General features: G+C 37.0%; 1 protein-coding gene across 4 annotated transcripts; it reads right to left on the reverse strand.

Annotated features, from left to right (window-relative positions):
• Window positions 1–2,162: 2,162 nt before the first annotated feature.
• LOC141436870 (ecdysone oxidase-like) lies at window positions 2,163–8,669 on the reverse strand. 4 transcript variants are annotated; one of them, XM_074099963.1, is made up of 4 exons: window positions 8,611–8,669; window positions 8,161–8,307; window positions 5,051–5,184; window positions 2,163–3,636 (listed from the first exon to the last, which is right to left on the reverse strand). In XM_074099963.1, the coding sequence occupies exons 2-4, from the start codon at window positions 8,297–8,299 to the stop codon at window positions 2,248–2,250; spliced, it is 1,662 nt and encodes a 553-aa protein (XP_073956064.1). In that variant the 5' UTR covers window positions 8,300–8,307; window positions 8,611–8,669; the 3' UTR covers window positions 2,163–2,247. The 4 variants fall into 4 exon arrangements, with proteins under 4 accessions (XP_073956064.1, XP_073956062.1, XP_073956061.1 ...); XM_074099961.1 differs by having other exon boundaries at window positions 8,161–8,359; XM_074099960.1 differs by having other exon boundaries at window positions 8,161–8,407.
• Between the last annotated feature and the right edge of the window lie 8,823 nt (window positions 8,670–17,492).

Genomic DNA, 17,492 nt, shown 5'->3' on the forward strand with positions numbered 1-17,492 from the left:
AATTTTACTATCAAGTTCCAAAAAACTACAATCACCGTACAACGTCCCTCTCAAAGAGGGTACTTTGACACTGGCGAAATTGTCTTATTAATTAGGACAGAAAAGCCATATTTTAAATGAGAATAAGAATCTATAACTGTGCAACAGAAAGAACAACAGTGATATCACTCATTCGTTTTGTTTGTGTCCATGTTTATAATCATCATCATCATCATCATCATCCCAGCCTATATACGTCCCACTGCTGGGCATGTTTATAATATCCCATCAAAAACATTACATGTAAAAGGATGCAAGTTTTGTAACACTGTACTCGAGCAAAGTTAAAACAAGTCGGTTATTTTAGTCAGTACCGGGGTGTCCATAACACGATTTTCACAGACTTGCTTATGAAATTTAAAAGGAAAACTGTTACAGCTTAACAGGCTTTACAAGTTAACAAGCCATAGGGGGATACATTTAAGACTATTAATAGTTATTTGTTATAATAATAATAATCCATTTATTTCAAACACAATGTCCATAGATGGTTAGGAATATTAAATCTTACAACTATGTTAGTAGATTTATACATAATTCCATAACATTAAATACCATCCCGATTACTCATAATTGAATAATTAAATTAATATATTCGTTATATATTATTATGTCACAATCACAATAACATTATTAACCATTAATTATTACTTATTATTAAATAACACCGGTCTGGAACCTTTATGAAAAAAATTCCAGCGTCGTACAATAGGACAGTCCACCCTGCCCAGAATGGTATTGAGAAGGCTGTTCGGGCTATCCCGTACGCGCTGCGTCAGGGAGGCAACTCGTTTGCGCAATATGGCCTGGAAGCTGTCTATGCGCGCCTCTGCGCTCATGCCTGACGCGCTGCAGTAACGGGAGAGCCCCAGCAGCATCCTCAACCCGTTGTTATGCAAGGCTGAAAAGTGACTGTTTGGCACGAGTGCTTATATTGAAACCTGAGCAAGCGAGGAATTCTAGGATTGAAGCACGAGCGTAGCGAGTGGTTCAAAAGAAGAATCGTGAGTGTAGTCGAGGGTTTCAAAGGCACGAGATGGTAAACAACTTTACAGCCTAGCAAAACACAATTTTTCACCTCACGACAGCAAGAAAAATATTTTTTTGTGAATAAAGAAGAAAAAATGGATGTAGTAGAACAAAATGTAAATAAGTTTTATCTTATATTTTATTATTGTTATTAAAAAATAACAATATTAATAACAAAAATTAAAACACTAACACAGTTATATTAATGAAATAATATAGGACAAACCGCGTTTCAGAACGTGTTATTGTGCTTTTTTTCGGGTGCGTTTCCGAATCTCTTTTCATCATTTTGATATCTAGTTTCTTCCTGTTTGTTCTGTAGTTATATTTACTATATTCTGTAATTTTTGTAATTATAGACGCATTTGAAATAGCTTCAGAAAACTAAAATGAATTTTATCTATATATATATTTATAATTAAATAAAAATTAATCGTAAAATGTGTTGCTAAGCTTAAAACTCGGGAACGGCTGGACCGATTTCCCTAATTATTTTTTTGTTGTGTTTGTTATTGTCAGGAGAAGGTTTTTATGGAAGAAAATACAGAAAAATACAACCGGGGGCGAAGCCGCGGGCAACAGCTAGTTACTAAATAAATGTTTAGTAATAAGAATAAAATAACAGATTAATTATCAGATTGAAATATTACTTCAACAATGTATGACGATTTTTCTTCGCGAATCGCTCATCAATATTCAACGGTTACTTCCTCAACCTCGTATCTACCCGAATTGTATTCAACAAATCAACACACTATCGTACTTAACATAAATACGATTCTACAGCAATTTTGTGTCCAGATACGAGGTTGTGGAAGTAAGTGGTTGATAAATATCTATTTTCAAGGGGGCACCCGTTCACGATAAGGTTCGAATTTCAAAAACTCTTTCCAGCCCAAAGATTCCAGATTTCGAAGGATAAAGAAAACTTTTTCGAGCTAGTGAGGTGAAAAATATTTTATCACACGAAAACAAACATACAAAACCTCTCCACGCGAGCTCAAACGGCCGCTCTCCGGTTTTTCAAATTTATATCAGTAAACACCATGTGATCTTTTTATCATGTCAGCCAATTTTTCGCCAATCATTATAGACGGTGCGTTAGTATTTCCACTGGTTATCCGGGGCATGATGCTAGCATCTCCTATTCTTAGCCCGTCCACTCCCCATACCTTCAACTCAGAATCCACTACGCTCTCCTCCCTTTAATCCCATGACACAAGTGCCCACCGGATGCCATAGTGTCGTAGCACTGTTCAAAACATAGCATTTCCAATATTCATGAGTATTGAATTGAATTTGAGCACATTGTGGAACCTTGAAATCTATTATATCAGAATGTATGCTCTTAAAATATTTAGTATCCTTGAGTGTGATGATAAAGTCCTCTATGCTTCGCGCGTGTTTCTCTAAATCATCATTGTCCGAGTAGTATTTAACAAAAATCTTAGGGCTATTTGCAGGATCTTTGTTCCGAAGCTCGATGTACCCTTTACTTTTAGGGTGCAGCAAAGCTATATATGTTATAAGCGTTTCCTGCGTCTTGCAGGCATCTGCTAAAGCTGTGCAAATTCTGTCGTCCAGCCCAAATTGAAAATTACATACAATTGTGGGCATTATAGTCGCCGCGGGGAATGGGATAGCTAAGGCCTGATAATCTGGGAATGGTTGGTCATTTGACAGAGAAACGTGGCCCATAATAATAGGTAAGGGAAGTTTGTCGTAGGTGGTCAATAAATCGAAGTTCTCACGAACACTTTTCAAACCTTTTTCCCCAGTCAAACCAAATTGTACCAATGGATGGTCATATAAATTCTGACCAACCTGTGGTAAGTCCAGCAAAACTTTTATGCCTTTTTCTCTCAGATGTTTTTTTGGGCCGATGCCTGACAACATCAACAGTTGGGGGCTGTTAATTGCACCAGCTGAAAGGACCACTTCTTTGGTGGCGTATAAACTAATAATTTTATTATTTTTCAGTTTAACTTCTACACCAATAGCTTTGTGATTTTTAATCAATACTTTTGTACAAAGAGTTTCCTTGAGAACGAATAAATTTTTTCGTTCTTTTATAGGGCTAAGAAAAGCGGTGGACGTACTCTGACGTTCTTTATTAGCTATTGTGTACGGCGGCATCGAATATCCAAGCTGTTCGTGCCCATTGGTATCCGTTAGAATTTTATGATTTTCGCTAAACGCTTTAAGATATTTGCTTGTTATATTCTTCCAAAGAGGTCTCGTAGTTTTCAATGGTCCCTTAGTATTGTGCAATTCTGCAGAGCCAGCTTGCATAATTTCTGGACTTTGGTTGCCTTCACTTTTCTTAAAATAATATGTCACGTTGTTCCAATCCCAACCAGTTGCTCCTTTGGACACCCATGTATCAAAGTCTGCCTTGTTTCCTCGCACGTAGAGCATTAAGTTGGCACCACTGGAGCCGCCGAGCATCTTGCCTCGCGTCATGTGAATGTTTTTCGTCTTATGAGCCTGGCTGCTGTAGCTGTCATCTTCTGTATGGTAGTTCCAGTCAGCATTTGAATAGGCGATGAACGAGAATAGGCCAGGAATCTGGAATGTCGAGATATTCCAAAAGTGTTGCCACAATTTCAAAATAAATAAAAACACTACTGTAATATTTAATATAACATTGATTTAAACGGAATAACCTGTTTTTGTTATCAAGCGAAGGTTAGCAATGTGAACTAAATAAAAAAAAAATATCATGGGACACTTGACACCATTGACCTAGTCCCAAACTAAGCAAAGCTTGTACTATGGATACTAGGCAACAGATAAACATACTAGTATAGATAAATACATACTTAAATAGATACTAAACATCCAAGACCCGAGAACAAACATTCGTGTTATTCACACAAATATCTGCCCCGGCCGGGAATCGAACCCGGGACCTCAAGCTTCGTAGTCAGGTTCTCCAACCACTTGGCCATCCGGTCGTCAAAATAAAAGATGTAAAAACTGCTTTGTACGGACATGCAGGGATTGTAAAATGCGAGCAAAATCCATTGACATCCAATGACGTATTACAACCAGGTAGGGTTGGCAATGGTACGAAATCGATGAACTAATAAAATATTAGGTACTAAAATAATACAAATAATTATAAATGAACAGGATCCAAAACTCAGTTTACTGTTATTGCCTGGAATACTTATTTATCATATTTACATTTTTTAACCAAAAACTCCAAATTTTTCACTTGTGATAGTAAGTAATAATTTTCGCAAGTTCGTTGGCGAAGCAATGCAAACAATACAATCAGCTATGCAATTTTCTAAAAAAAAACATATTTTATTGTAAAACCGAAAAATTTATCGAGATCGAAAAACCGTCTATCGTGACAAACAAAAGAATTAAAAAACTGCATGAAATAATACGAGTAGTCCTTTTCTGTGCAGCAGTTTCAGATCAGCGGAATATAGACAATATATTTATCAATTCCAATAAGTTTTAGTTTAACATTATAGATAAACTATGTCCATAGTTAGTATAGTTCTGATAAGGGCAATTTAATACTTTACTGATAAATAAACACATTCCTCCATACATACGAGTATGATAAGTGACAACTCGAGTACTTCAATGAACTTTGCTCGCATTTTACGATCCCTGGACATAGCCAAGTGTCAAGTTACCGATGTGTAAACGTGTTATGTTTCTGAATTTTGTTGAGTTTATGTTCGTGTGATTGATTTTACTAGTATCAGTCACAACTTTGAGTAGGATAACTGGGTGAATATTCGGGCGTTTGTACCGCCGTCATTGTCCTCAACACTTTTTTAACAGATTTCAAGAAATAGGTACAATAATTATCAACATGTGTCAACATGTGTTCATCAATATGTGTCGGATGTTGATGTTTGTTGTGCCTTTTTGCTTAAGAAATCTGATAAAAAAGTGTTGAGAACAATGACGGCGGTACTAACGCCCGAATATTCACCCAACTACTGACGCATCTTACCCTGGATTCAATAGGTGGGTCGTTGCCATATTCTATGAGCAGCACGTTCCATTTCCCGACCTCTGAGAGTCTGCTGGCTATCACACATCCCGCTGAGCCCGCGCCGACCACGATGAAGTCGAATTTCTGTCCATCTGTAAATTACATTTAACTAGACATTACCCACATTCGCGGTGGATGCGAAAAGCACAGGACCGGTCTGAGTGGAGAGCCTTGGGGGAGGCCTATGTCCAGCAGTGGACGTCTTTCGGCTGACATGATGATGATGATGATGAGACATTACCCGCGACTCCGCCCCCGTAAATTTCGCTTTTCCGGAATAAAAACTATGCTACGTCCTTCCCCGGGACACAAACTATATGTAACTATACCGAATTTCATCTAAATCGATCCAGCGGTTTAGACGTGATGAAGTAACAAACAAACAAACAAATAAACAAACAAACTTTCGCATTTATTTAATTAGTGGGATGAAATATACCCGGATAACACGTCTTAATATGCCTGTATAGCGCAGAGTTACGTATTTGCACCGTTTGGGGTGGAAACCCTGGTCCATGGGGTCCAGGCGCAAAGGAGCTCGTAATAGTACATTACTGCAGAGGCCATGAAGTAAGGGATTGATGGACGATAAAACGAGTCCAGCAATCCCTGTTCTGGCCGAGGTTTGTATAGTGCTTTTCTCAAACAATGTGAGGAAATATTTCATCCATCCATCCATCCATCCATCCATCCGTCCGTCCGTCCGTCCATCCATCCATCCATCCGTCCGTCCGTCCATCCATCCATCCGTCCATCCATCCATCCGTCCATCCGTCCATCCATCCATCCGTCCATCCATCCATCCATCCGTCCGTCCGTCCGTCCGTCCGTCCGTCCGTCCGTCCGTCCGTCCGTCCGTCCATCCATCCATCCATCCATCCATCCATCCATCCATCCATCCATCCATCCATCCATCCATCCATCCATCCATCCATCCATCCATCCATACATCCATATATCACATCGCATCGCATCGCAGTATCGCAAATGATTACAGAGTAGTGGTGGTTGGCTGTTCGTAATTTTTCCTTTGTCAGTTTAATGTTAGTAAGCAAATTTAAAAAGTTAGAGCAGCGGACAATAATGGATTTTCATACATACTTCATGGCCTAGGCCAAGAAGTTATGTAGGGAGGTGGTAGGGAGCCATAAATGAGAAACTTCATGTCTGAGAAAGATATTTTTTTCGCGCCTGGTAAAGACGACTGGAGACCAGGGCCCAATTTCATAATAAATTACAAGCTAATAGTATTTAGCGATTTTGTATTGAAATTCACTAATAATATTTGCTTGTAATTTGTTATGCAATTGGGATGCACCAAAAAATAACCAATAGTTTTTATTTTATTTTTGGAAAGAATAGGATATTTTAAGATAGTATATTCATTGATTTTTAATTTGGATGAGTATTTATTATTATTATTTTTTACGAAATACGCTGGATGACGTCACAATGAGACAGCCACGTACCATTGCCTAGAAAAATTCAGGTCGTACATATCATAATCTGTGGCATTACAATTTGACAATAATTCAAGCACGGCTTAGGGTCCTAAATGAACCATGACAAATAGTTTTATTTATTTCTCTTCTTTTAGCTTCGATTATTTCTATGTTTGTTTAATGGTGTGATAGATAATAGATATTTTTTATTAAAATTTGATATTTTAATTCTTTTGTATTTACTTGTAACGACATAATTTAATAATTTAATTTGTTAAAATACATTGGAAATACTCGTATACATTTCGGACTTTACGATAAATGACAACTGTTTAAAGCCGGGTGCGCATCATGTGATTAAAGTTCTATCTTTGTCACTCTTTGTTTAATTTGCTTAAGAGTGTGACATTGCAGGGGTCAAATGAGGGTCATTACTTAAATTTTGTTTATTTAATTAAGGTTATCACATTTTTGGAATCTGATTTCGGAAAACGCTTCACAAAGCCTATGTCTCCAAATGGTTTTCGATTTATTATATGTTGTCCAAAATTGGGACATCCCAATTGGGCCCAGAAGATAGGCAGCTATTTCCGTCAACATTTGAGCATGCCCGGTCAACGCGGAAACGCTGCCTGTCTGCTGGGAACTATAGCGTCGACTGAAATTTTAAAGATATTTTTTGTCTTTGAATAGTTATTTACGATATTTTTTGAGTCTTTTTGGTCTTTTGGGGACGACCAGATGGCCTAGTGGTTAGAGAACCTGACTACGAAGCTTGAGGTCCCGGGTTCAATTCCCGTGTCGGGGCAGAGATATTTGTATGAAAAATACGAATGTTTGTTCTCGGGTCTTGGGTGTTTAATATGTATTTAAGTATGTATCTATCTATATAATTCTATTTATCCGTTGCTTAGTACCCATAACACAAACTTTGCTAAGCTTACTTTGGGACTAGGTCAATTGGTGTGAATTGTCCCGTGATATATTTATATAATATATATTTTGTATTTTTTATTTCAACTCCAATTTTGTTACTTTTACGGTCATCTCGTGAAATGCAACGAAAACACACACAACAATGAATTTGAAGTTGAAATAAAAAAAATATAAAAGACTAAAAACCAATCTTAATTTTGAGTGCTTACTAGCGACATCTCTTGTCCGGGTGAGCGGTTAGTTGCGAAAAAATGTTGACGTCTCTCGATGAGGGCTAAAACATAGATGTCGCTAGTGTCACTGCTTAAGTGACTAGGAAAAAAAGCAGGCCGAAATGTGTGGTGCATGGAAGAAATTTGTATCTAGACTCCCGTCCAGTGGTGGTGTAAAGATATGGCACGCAGCACGGAATGCTCCTCAACATTCAATTCCCAGCGCTGGTCTCTTTTTCTGGGTTTTTTCTGTGCATCCATGTTTCAGTTTGTATTTTCGTTATTTACGATATTTTTAATGTAACGGTTCTTTTGACAATAAAATCATCTTAAATGAAACGATAATACAATACTTATGGGAAAAATCATTTAAATGAAATTCTATCAAAATGTTTTCTGTTAATCAACGTACAACTCATTTGAAGACATGTCTATAATTAATACAAGCGATATCTTTCCAAAGTTTACTTATACTTACCGAAAACGTTAGCTTGTGGTGGATAGTTCTTGGATCCCAACTGCAACGTAGCCAAAGCCGCCAAGAGTAGCTGCAAGTATCTGAACACTGGTCCTATTACTTGTACTTCTGCCACCGATATTGAGTGTACCAAGCTCATGTTTCACTCTTTACATGCATTTGTTTAAAGTGAACAGCTAGATCAGCAGTTCTTAATTGGCTGGCGACCCAAAGTGTAAATGTAGTAGTGCGCGACCCTAGAATACCGCTAAAATTGACGTCAAAGTAAAATATTAAAAATATCAAAAATATTTTCTTTATGATAATGCTTTAATCAGAAAATTTCCGCGATCCATCTTAATACCGGTCGTGACCCAAATTTGAATCGCCATCCAGCGTTAAGAAACGCTGAGCTACTTGACCGCCGCCGCTTATACAACAGTTCTATTTATTAACTAGTTAATTATTTACTCCGTGAATTTTTTGCGTAGTCTAATTCTGAACTGAGAAACCAGAATGCGCTGTAGGACAACAGAATACACAAAGTAATAAACCTTCTATTTCTTCATGTGGCAAAACACGAGTAAGTTTATTATTTATCATTACAGTAATCGTGAGTCACGAATAATGAATATGGTGTAAAACAGACGATAATTACTCAAACATGATTTTTTATTACACGACTGCCCAAATTAGGGTTGTTTTTCGAGTGTAGTTAGGTATTTATGTACCTACCAAACTGCGATGTATTCAACAGTTGAAATGTTAATTCACATGTAGATATTTCAGACGTACAGATCTACATACGAGTACATAGCGTGAAGGAGTAAAACACACACACAACACACACACACACACACACACACACACACACATGCTCACAAACTTACGCATTAGCATGGACATATGATTATTTATTTACATTATTTTGGCATCATAAGTAATAGTTACAGTTTTTTAAAACCTTTTACAATAAAAAGACTCGTCAAGATTGTTCCTTTTTCTAATGCTAAAATAAACGAAGTATACATATTTGTTGACTTAAGTATACCGTGATAAATTTACATTACATAGGTAGTAAACACCGCATTTTTCTTAAAAATAAACAAACTTCAGATACATACGAAATACGAATACATTCAACATCTTCAATGACGTGAAAGCTACTCTAAAAACAATCTTATTTTCCAATAATGGTGGCGCCACAGTCTTTACATTGCAACGAGTTTAATATGATAAAAAACTAGTTCCAAATTTCGCCACGAGCTTAGTAGGCTTGGTTGCTACCTACATACTGCCAACCTACAGAATAAACACTCTTTGATTTGATACGTGCTGGATCTCTATAAAGCGGCACATACATGAGCGATTTTCAGGGATCCTTTTCATTTTGTGCTTTTTAGATTTCTGTAGCCAAGGTACCTAAACGAAACCGTTATAGTTTGGGCATGCTCGTCTGTCCGTCCGTCTAGCTGGGGCTTATATTAAAAGAAAACCGGCCAAGAGCGTGTCGGACAAGCCCGAAATAGGGTTCCGTACCCATTAGGAAAAAATTAAGTAATATTTTTTTCTAAGTATTTCGTATTTTATGCGGAATCTTCCATAGTTTAGGTATATTTTATACCTTAGGCTGATATTTACTCTTAAACTACTAATAATTCTCAAGCAAACTTAACGGTTATAGTTTTCCTTGAAAGTTTGATATACTTACTATCATCCTGAATTTTAAGATTGTTTGTTTTTTGGAATCTTTTTGTATTTTTTATTTCAATTCCAAATTTTTACTTTTACGGTCATCCCGTAAAACATAAATTGAAAATACAAGCTGAAATATAGATGCACAGAAAAAACAGAAAAATAAGACCCCACCACCACCACCACCACCAGTGACCATCAGTGGTGTAGCGGTATAGCACGCTGGTCTTATTTTTCTGTTTTTTCTGTGCATTTCAGTTTGTATTTTGAATCCTGAATTTTTTCAAATTTTTCCTCTCGCCAGTTTAGATTTTAGAGGGGGGGAGGGGGACGCCCGAATTTAAAATTAAATAATGAAAATTTGCACTTTAAAGTTGAATATTTCGCAAACAAATCACTGAATTGAAATATCGTCTTAGCAAACCCCTAATGGTTTTAAAATACCTATCCAACGATACCCTACACTATAGTGTTGGATGAGAAAAAAAAACCGCCCCCACTTTACGTCTATGGGAGGTACCCTAAAAAAAAGTTTTTTAAATTTTTTATTGTATTATTTTGTCGGCATAGTTTACATATATATCCTTGCAAAATTACAGCTTTCTAGCATTGAAAGTCCCTGAGCAAAGCCGCGGACGGACGGACAGACATGACGAAACTATAAGGGTTCCGTTATTGCCATTTTGGCTCCGGAACCCTAAAAAGTCGGCTCTCTATTAATCCTACTAATATTAACCTACTAATCCTATCCTATATAACAATAAAAATGCGAAAGTTTGTGAATTTGTGAGTGAGTATGTTTGTTACTCCATCACGCTGAAACGGCTGGACGGATTTGGATGAAATTTGATATGTAAATAGCTTGACATCTAAAATAAAATATAGGCTACTTTTTATTCCGATATTCCCACGAGATAGGGATACAATCTCGAATCTCGAATCTTAGAGTCATGAAATTTTTAATTTTCGGGAATTATCACGGGAATTTTTAAAAATACCGAAATTTCAATTCAGCTGCTGGTTCTAATGATTTACGTGTGCGAAGCCGCAGGTAAACATTAGTACATAATAAACTACTTGATCTTACAAGCGACATGATAATCCACAAATTAAATGTCATTATTTTACAAATTTTGACATCAAACAGTGACTGTTAATTTTTGTTTGGTTACATTGTAGGTACCTCTAACAGCAAAAAATGTTCCAATTTTTAAAGGTTGGTTGCAAACCTTCGCATTTTTGAGTATTTTTTTAAGCGTACGTAGAACAACGAATTTAAAATGGGGGTGTTAAAATATCTGAAACATTCTACCAGCCCATGGACATCCATAACATAAGCTGAGTTACGCGTTGCCGGCCCTTTGAGAAATGGTAGGCTCGTTTTTCGAAGATCTCTAAGTTGTACCAGTCCGGTAATACTGGCGCTGCACGCTGATTCCAAAGTTTCACAGCACGTTACAAAAAGTTCCACAAGAAACGAACTGTAGTAGACTGCCAGCTATTGAGCTTTTTAAACAAAAAAAGAGATATAAAGGTCTTTACCCACTACATCGTATCACATCATCACCGTAATACGAACATGTTAGGGCATACATGGCACGCGACGGCGACGGTTGTTTACAAAACGTGGCAGTATGCATAGTCTCATACTTTTCAATACATATAATATATTTTTGCCTGACACGTTGGTATTACGATCACGGCACGATACGGTGTAGTGGGCAGCGACCTTAAACAAGCTAATAGTCCAATACCTAGGTGTTGCATTATTAAATACGCTACTAAAACTTTGCTGAGCGGGAATAATTCAGGCGCTACCCTCGTCCTCGTCGTCCGGAGATGGCTGTAAAATTTAGTTTAGTATTAGATTAACTTACTTTGGGTGTATAAATAAATAAAGGGCTAGTGGGGATAGATGAAAAAAAAAGAAAAAAAGGAATACTGTTAAAACTTAACTTAAGCTGACCATATTTTAATTTAATGCTTAATTTATTTTCAGGCTCTTAAGAGCGTTTTTTACCTGCTGAGCTGGCAACGTTGCATTTTTGTTAGTTTTTCTGGATTATTCCATAAAAATTTAATGAAAATTAAAAATGTGGTCTGATAGAACTGTTCTTAATACTTCCATCCCAGCCTATATACGTCCCACTGCTGGGCACAGGCCTCCTCTCAGAACAAGAGGGCTTGAGCCATAGTTCCCACGCGGGCCTAGTGCGGATTGGGAACTTCACACGCACCATTGAATTGCTTCGCAGGTTTGTACAGGTTTCCTCACGATGTTTTCCTTCACCGCAAAGCTCGTGGTAAATTTCAAATGTAATTTCGCACATGAATTTCGAAAAATTCAGAGGTGCGAGCCGGGGTGTGAACCCACGACCCTCTGCTTGAGAGGCGATAGGTCAAACCACTAGGCCACTAGGGCTTACTTCTTCTTCATGTTCTTAATACTTATATAAGTTAATGTGCCTCCTGTAATAATTAATTCAATGTTTATGGAATAATCGAGAAAAACTACCAAAAATGCAACGTTGCCAACTCAGCAGCTATAAACGCTCTTAATCCATTTTAAACTAACCACTTTCCAAATATCCCCAATGGGGTATTATATATTGTTATTTATGTCCTCAAGTTTTATATTTCTTACAGTATGAAACAGCAGTCACTTCTCTTTATAACACGATTAAGCAGACGTTTTCAACCGGTGTGCCGCGTATACTTTCAGGTGTGTCGCGATAGCCGCGAAGTGAATGCTGTATTGATATCATGAAAAGCTATTTGTATGAGAAAATAGTACGAAAACAACTGACGCGTGGCGTGTGCGATTCGTACTTATAGGTTGTCAACGAGACCCTGTTAATAAGCCTCCGCTTTCCATTGTGTTAGGTGTACATACAATGAGTACACTATACGGAACCCTCTACGCGCCAGTCCGACTCGCACTTGGCTATTTTTCAGTGGTGTGCCGTGAAACATTGATGAACGAAAAGTGTGCCGTTAAAATCAAAAGGTTGAAAACCGCAGGCGCCGCAGGCAGAAAAAATGTTCTTAATTTTTTGCCAACCTAACCTAACATTCGTTTGTCTTTATCTGAAATTTTGACATTTGATTTGGTCAGACACAGATAAAAATTACATCCACGTACACACAGATAAATTACGGCGCACTTAAAGCAATAGGCGGTATCTGACAAACAAACATTAGGATTATTTAATAATAACAGTAATTCTTTATTACGAAGTATGAGTGCATGGCTCCATAAATACACTTACATGCACCGGTCGTTGACAGACTTACGTCGTTTATATAGGACTTGTACTGTACTACTAACCCTTAGTCTATAAGAGTGACTGTATCTACTAACAAAGCTATGGATTTTGAATCTGAAATAAAAATTATTATTATTATTATTATTATTATAAATACTATACCATCATCGTGTAGCTTAAAACATTCTGCATTAGCTGGCATAAATAACTAAAAATTGCCTAGACAGAGCAGCATACTCTTTATAAATAAAAGAGCAAGAGAATAGAGAATTGTGAGTCTATTAGTTCACCATCAGAAGCATACCTACTTAAAATGAGGTGACTTGAATGCATTTTAAATAATATAGATAGAAGTTTTTCCCAACAGAGATGTACTTAAAATCTGCTCAGCAGAGTCAGACGTCTAAGGAAAAAAAACCTGAATTCCACCCGTGAATGGGTAGCCCAAGCAATCGTGTTTATGCTCTCCAGTGACCGGCGGCAACAAACGAGTCGGTTCGTATCGGTCCAACCCACGCCGGCGATATCAGGCGATCTGAACTGAGATTAAAACTTTTATTTTCAACATAACACTTAAAACTAGGTACACTCTATCGAAGTATACATAGGTAGGTATTAATAAAGGCCAAGATTAACCTAATAAAGTTAGCTAAACTGCAAAAACAAAAAATAAAACAAACATCTTAAAATATGTATGTCAATTAGTGGAATATGAGACATGTGTATTGGTAGTTAAAAAAGGCGCTGACTCAGCATAAAACTGAGACTTAAGCTCTGTTTATTTCCGAACACTCATACTTATTATTAACTACTGCTCTTTATAAGTTGTTACGCTTTTGTCAGTGTGGACCTACATAGCGATTTTATTTAGGAAAATTTCTATAAAAGTTATACGTGCGTTTTTAAGGTTCTGCAGGCAACCTGCCTTGCATATTATGGAATTTTTTCTCCAGACGGATGTTATGCTTCTGGATTAATTTTAGAGCACCGTGGTCTGGGCGACAATATTGCACAGAAGAAAGAAGAAGTTGGGGTAAAAATCTCGATATAAAAAGCGAGCAAGTGAGACAGAAGATGATTGCAAGGAAGATTTGGTATCATTTTCTCTATTAGTACACTCGAGGCGGGCAGTCTTTCATAATTTACGTTCCCAGCAGCCAATACCCCAACTGTCAGTTTGTATACGAAGGCAGTGTATCAGAAACGCTACAGCAAATTGTATTTTTTCCTCCGCTGAACTGTGAGCCGAACGTTCAGAGGGTGATTCGTATTCTGCTCACATCGCAAACACTGGATCCTGATTTGAACCAGGCTTATTAACTCATATTCACGTATTGTGGCGTCTTACCTTTATGTTGTAAGTTTGAAGAAGTCACTGAGGGAACATTGAATAATGATGAGTTATTATTTAGCGTATAAATTCAAACGTTTCGAGCCCTAAAATCGAGAAATAGGCTGAATCCGTCGATATCGGAAACAAAGTTATGCAATGGAAGTGGATTTAAATATTTGTCTGCGACTCATGGAGTTCCTCATATTTCTGAGTGTACGTAAATACAAGTGGTAATTTTTCTCGGCTGAAATAAAATTCATATTCCATTTTCGACAATATTCAGGATGGTTAATTTTCCTTGATATTATTTATTCAATATAACAAATTCATGAATTCCTATCCTACAATATTGTGTACAATAAATACTATCTAACATCCAAGACTAAAACTATTTATAAACTAAACGTCATCCAAATTTTCTGCCCCAGGCATTGGACCCCAAGACACTGGCAGCATTACCTCTCTGAACTGTTATTCCTAATCTTTGCGAGAGGTAAGTGCCAGCCCTGGGGTCACCTGAGGCCAAAACCAGACTAGTAGATAAGTCCTTGATAAATTTTTTTGTGTCTTCCGACCATGGACCATTTTTTCAAGTTGTAATTTTTCTGCTCTAACGTATAATTTCGAGTTGTCCATTTTCCATTTGCTCCAAATGACAGTAAACCGGAATAACGTCAAACAATATTAATCTCATTCGCAGTCTAATATTCGTAGCGCTACGCGCATGCTACGCCGTAGAGGCGCTACGGACGTGGAGCTACGACACAGTCGAAATAAAACTCATCGACAGGGTTCGGAATTATCGTGGCATTCTTGAATTATCATAGTGAGAACTCACTTATTGACTTTAAATGTAAATTCTAAATCGCTACAATCAAAACAATCAATCATGTCAGCCGAAAGACGTCCACTGCTGGACATAGGCCTCCCCCAAGGCTCTCCACTCAGACCGGTCTTGTGCTTTCCGCATCCACCGCGATCCCGCGATCTTAACCAAGTCGTCGCTCCATCTTGTTGGAGGCCTACCGTCAGCTCAAAAATCAATATCATGGGACAATCGACCCCAATTGATCTAGTCCCAAGATAAGCAAAGCCTGTACTGAGGGCACAAAGCAATGGTTAAACATACTTATATAGATAAATACATACTCTATGATTAATACAAACAGATTTTATAACTTTTATTTTATACACTTAGCAAAGGTATCCAATTTTAGTAAATCTGGCTCATGTCCATTTCATAAATTACCTAATTCAAATTTAGACCAAGTATTATGTTTTATGTCCAAAGGTAAATTAAATTACTTACCGCAAAAAAGTTTAAGTATAGTTTATAGTAAATTAATACATTTTATGTTTAATTTTGTACAATCATGTCTTCTTTTTTCCATTAAACATATATGTTTAGTTCAACAAGCATGCCTAATTATTTAAGTGGAACCGTTATGTAATTAAAAACGCTTCTTGATACATTACACGATACGATAACGATGCGATTAAGAACACGATATATTAAACTTGCTAAATTATTTCTACCTAGCTAGTCTAGCTAGCCAGGGCTAGTTGAATGGTGTCAAGTGTCCTATGATATCTAATACCTTTAAACGAGCCATATACATAAATAAATATATATATTTGGGATTTCGGATACGGATCCAATGATTTCTATGAATTTTGGTATGTAGGCGTTTTTGGGGATGAAAAATCGATCTAGCTTGGTCTTATCTTTGGGAAAACGCTGATACCGAGTTTCAGCCCGAGCAAAGCTCGGTCGCCCTGGTACTTTATCTATTACTAGCTGTCCGCGAAGAATTCAATTATCGCACTCCCGCGAGAACTTTAGTTTTCCGGAAAAAGAACCATAGACCTTTTCAGGGTCTTAAACTATCTCTTTACTAAATTTCATCTCGATCCTCTGAGTATCTACTTTAACATACTTAATTTCGTATTTATATAAGTAGGGATATTTATTGAATAAGCTGGCAAGCTGAATCTTATTGACAGACAGACAGACGCCGGTGGCCATACATGAAATGAGCTGAGGTCATTGCTACCCGCCGCGTATTCTGGACACACACAAAACAATAATACATATGTATGCGTATGTTTGCTGTATGTGTATCAAAGAATGTTGTAAGGCGATAAGCTCTACCCTAATTTGACCTGTTGTACATTTTGCGTAAGAAAACGAATGTTTGTTGTACAAATAAACATTCTACGAATGAATGATATATTGTAATATTGATTATAGAATTTATTGTGAAGTTTTATCAGAAAATATAATGTTTAGAGACGGTTTATTGAATATTATTTAATTCAGATGTCGAGATTTTTTTTTCTTTGGTTTCGAAAGATTGATAAAAGATTTTTTTTTGACTTTTTAAGGTTTTTTTTAATTAACTTTAAGATTTTTTTCGTCAAGACAGTCCTGTAACCCGCATATAAGCGCTGTTAATATGACAACATGTTATAGAAGGCCATAAGGGTGTGAGGGCACGAGCGCCGCCTGAATACCAATGCGCTGTTACGACACTGACCTTGTGTGACACTAGCCTTACACTTCCAAAGAGGTCATTAGGATATTTTTTACTCGACTGCCTGATGGGGGGTTATATTTTTCTAGCGTATGTATCTTCCGTGGTAGGTATGTATTGTATTGCATTTTACTACTCTTTATTTTACGTGAAACATATAAATAAAAGTAATCCTTGAAAGATCGATGTAGAAAAAGCGTTTTTTACTATTTGACTTGTTTTGACATTGGAAATGTCTTTTCGTTTGCTCCAGTGTAGGCTCCGATTTCACGAAAAAGTGTGATCCCCTTATATATCGGAGAGTTGTGAAGATATGATATTCAAAAAAGGCTCAAAAGACGCGTATTCACAAGAGCTGTAAGGTGCAAAAAGAATTATTCGAAAAAGCCAAAAACGAAAAAAGGAATGGGCGAAATAGCGAAAAAAAATTTTGGTGCTCGATATTTTGGAAACGATTAATGATATCAAAAATTTTAGAAAAAATCCTCAGGATAGTCAGCTACAATTTGAGCTTTAAACAAAGAC

Source organism: Choristoneura fumiferana, chromosome 17 (genome assembly GCF_025370935.1).
Source record: "Choristoneura fumiferana chromosome 17, NRCan_CFum_1, whole genome shotgun sequence".
Lineage (NCBI taxonomy): Eukaryota > Metazoa > Arthropoda > Insecta > Lepidoptera > Tortricidae > Choristoneura > Choristoneura fumiferana.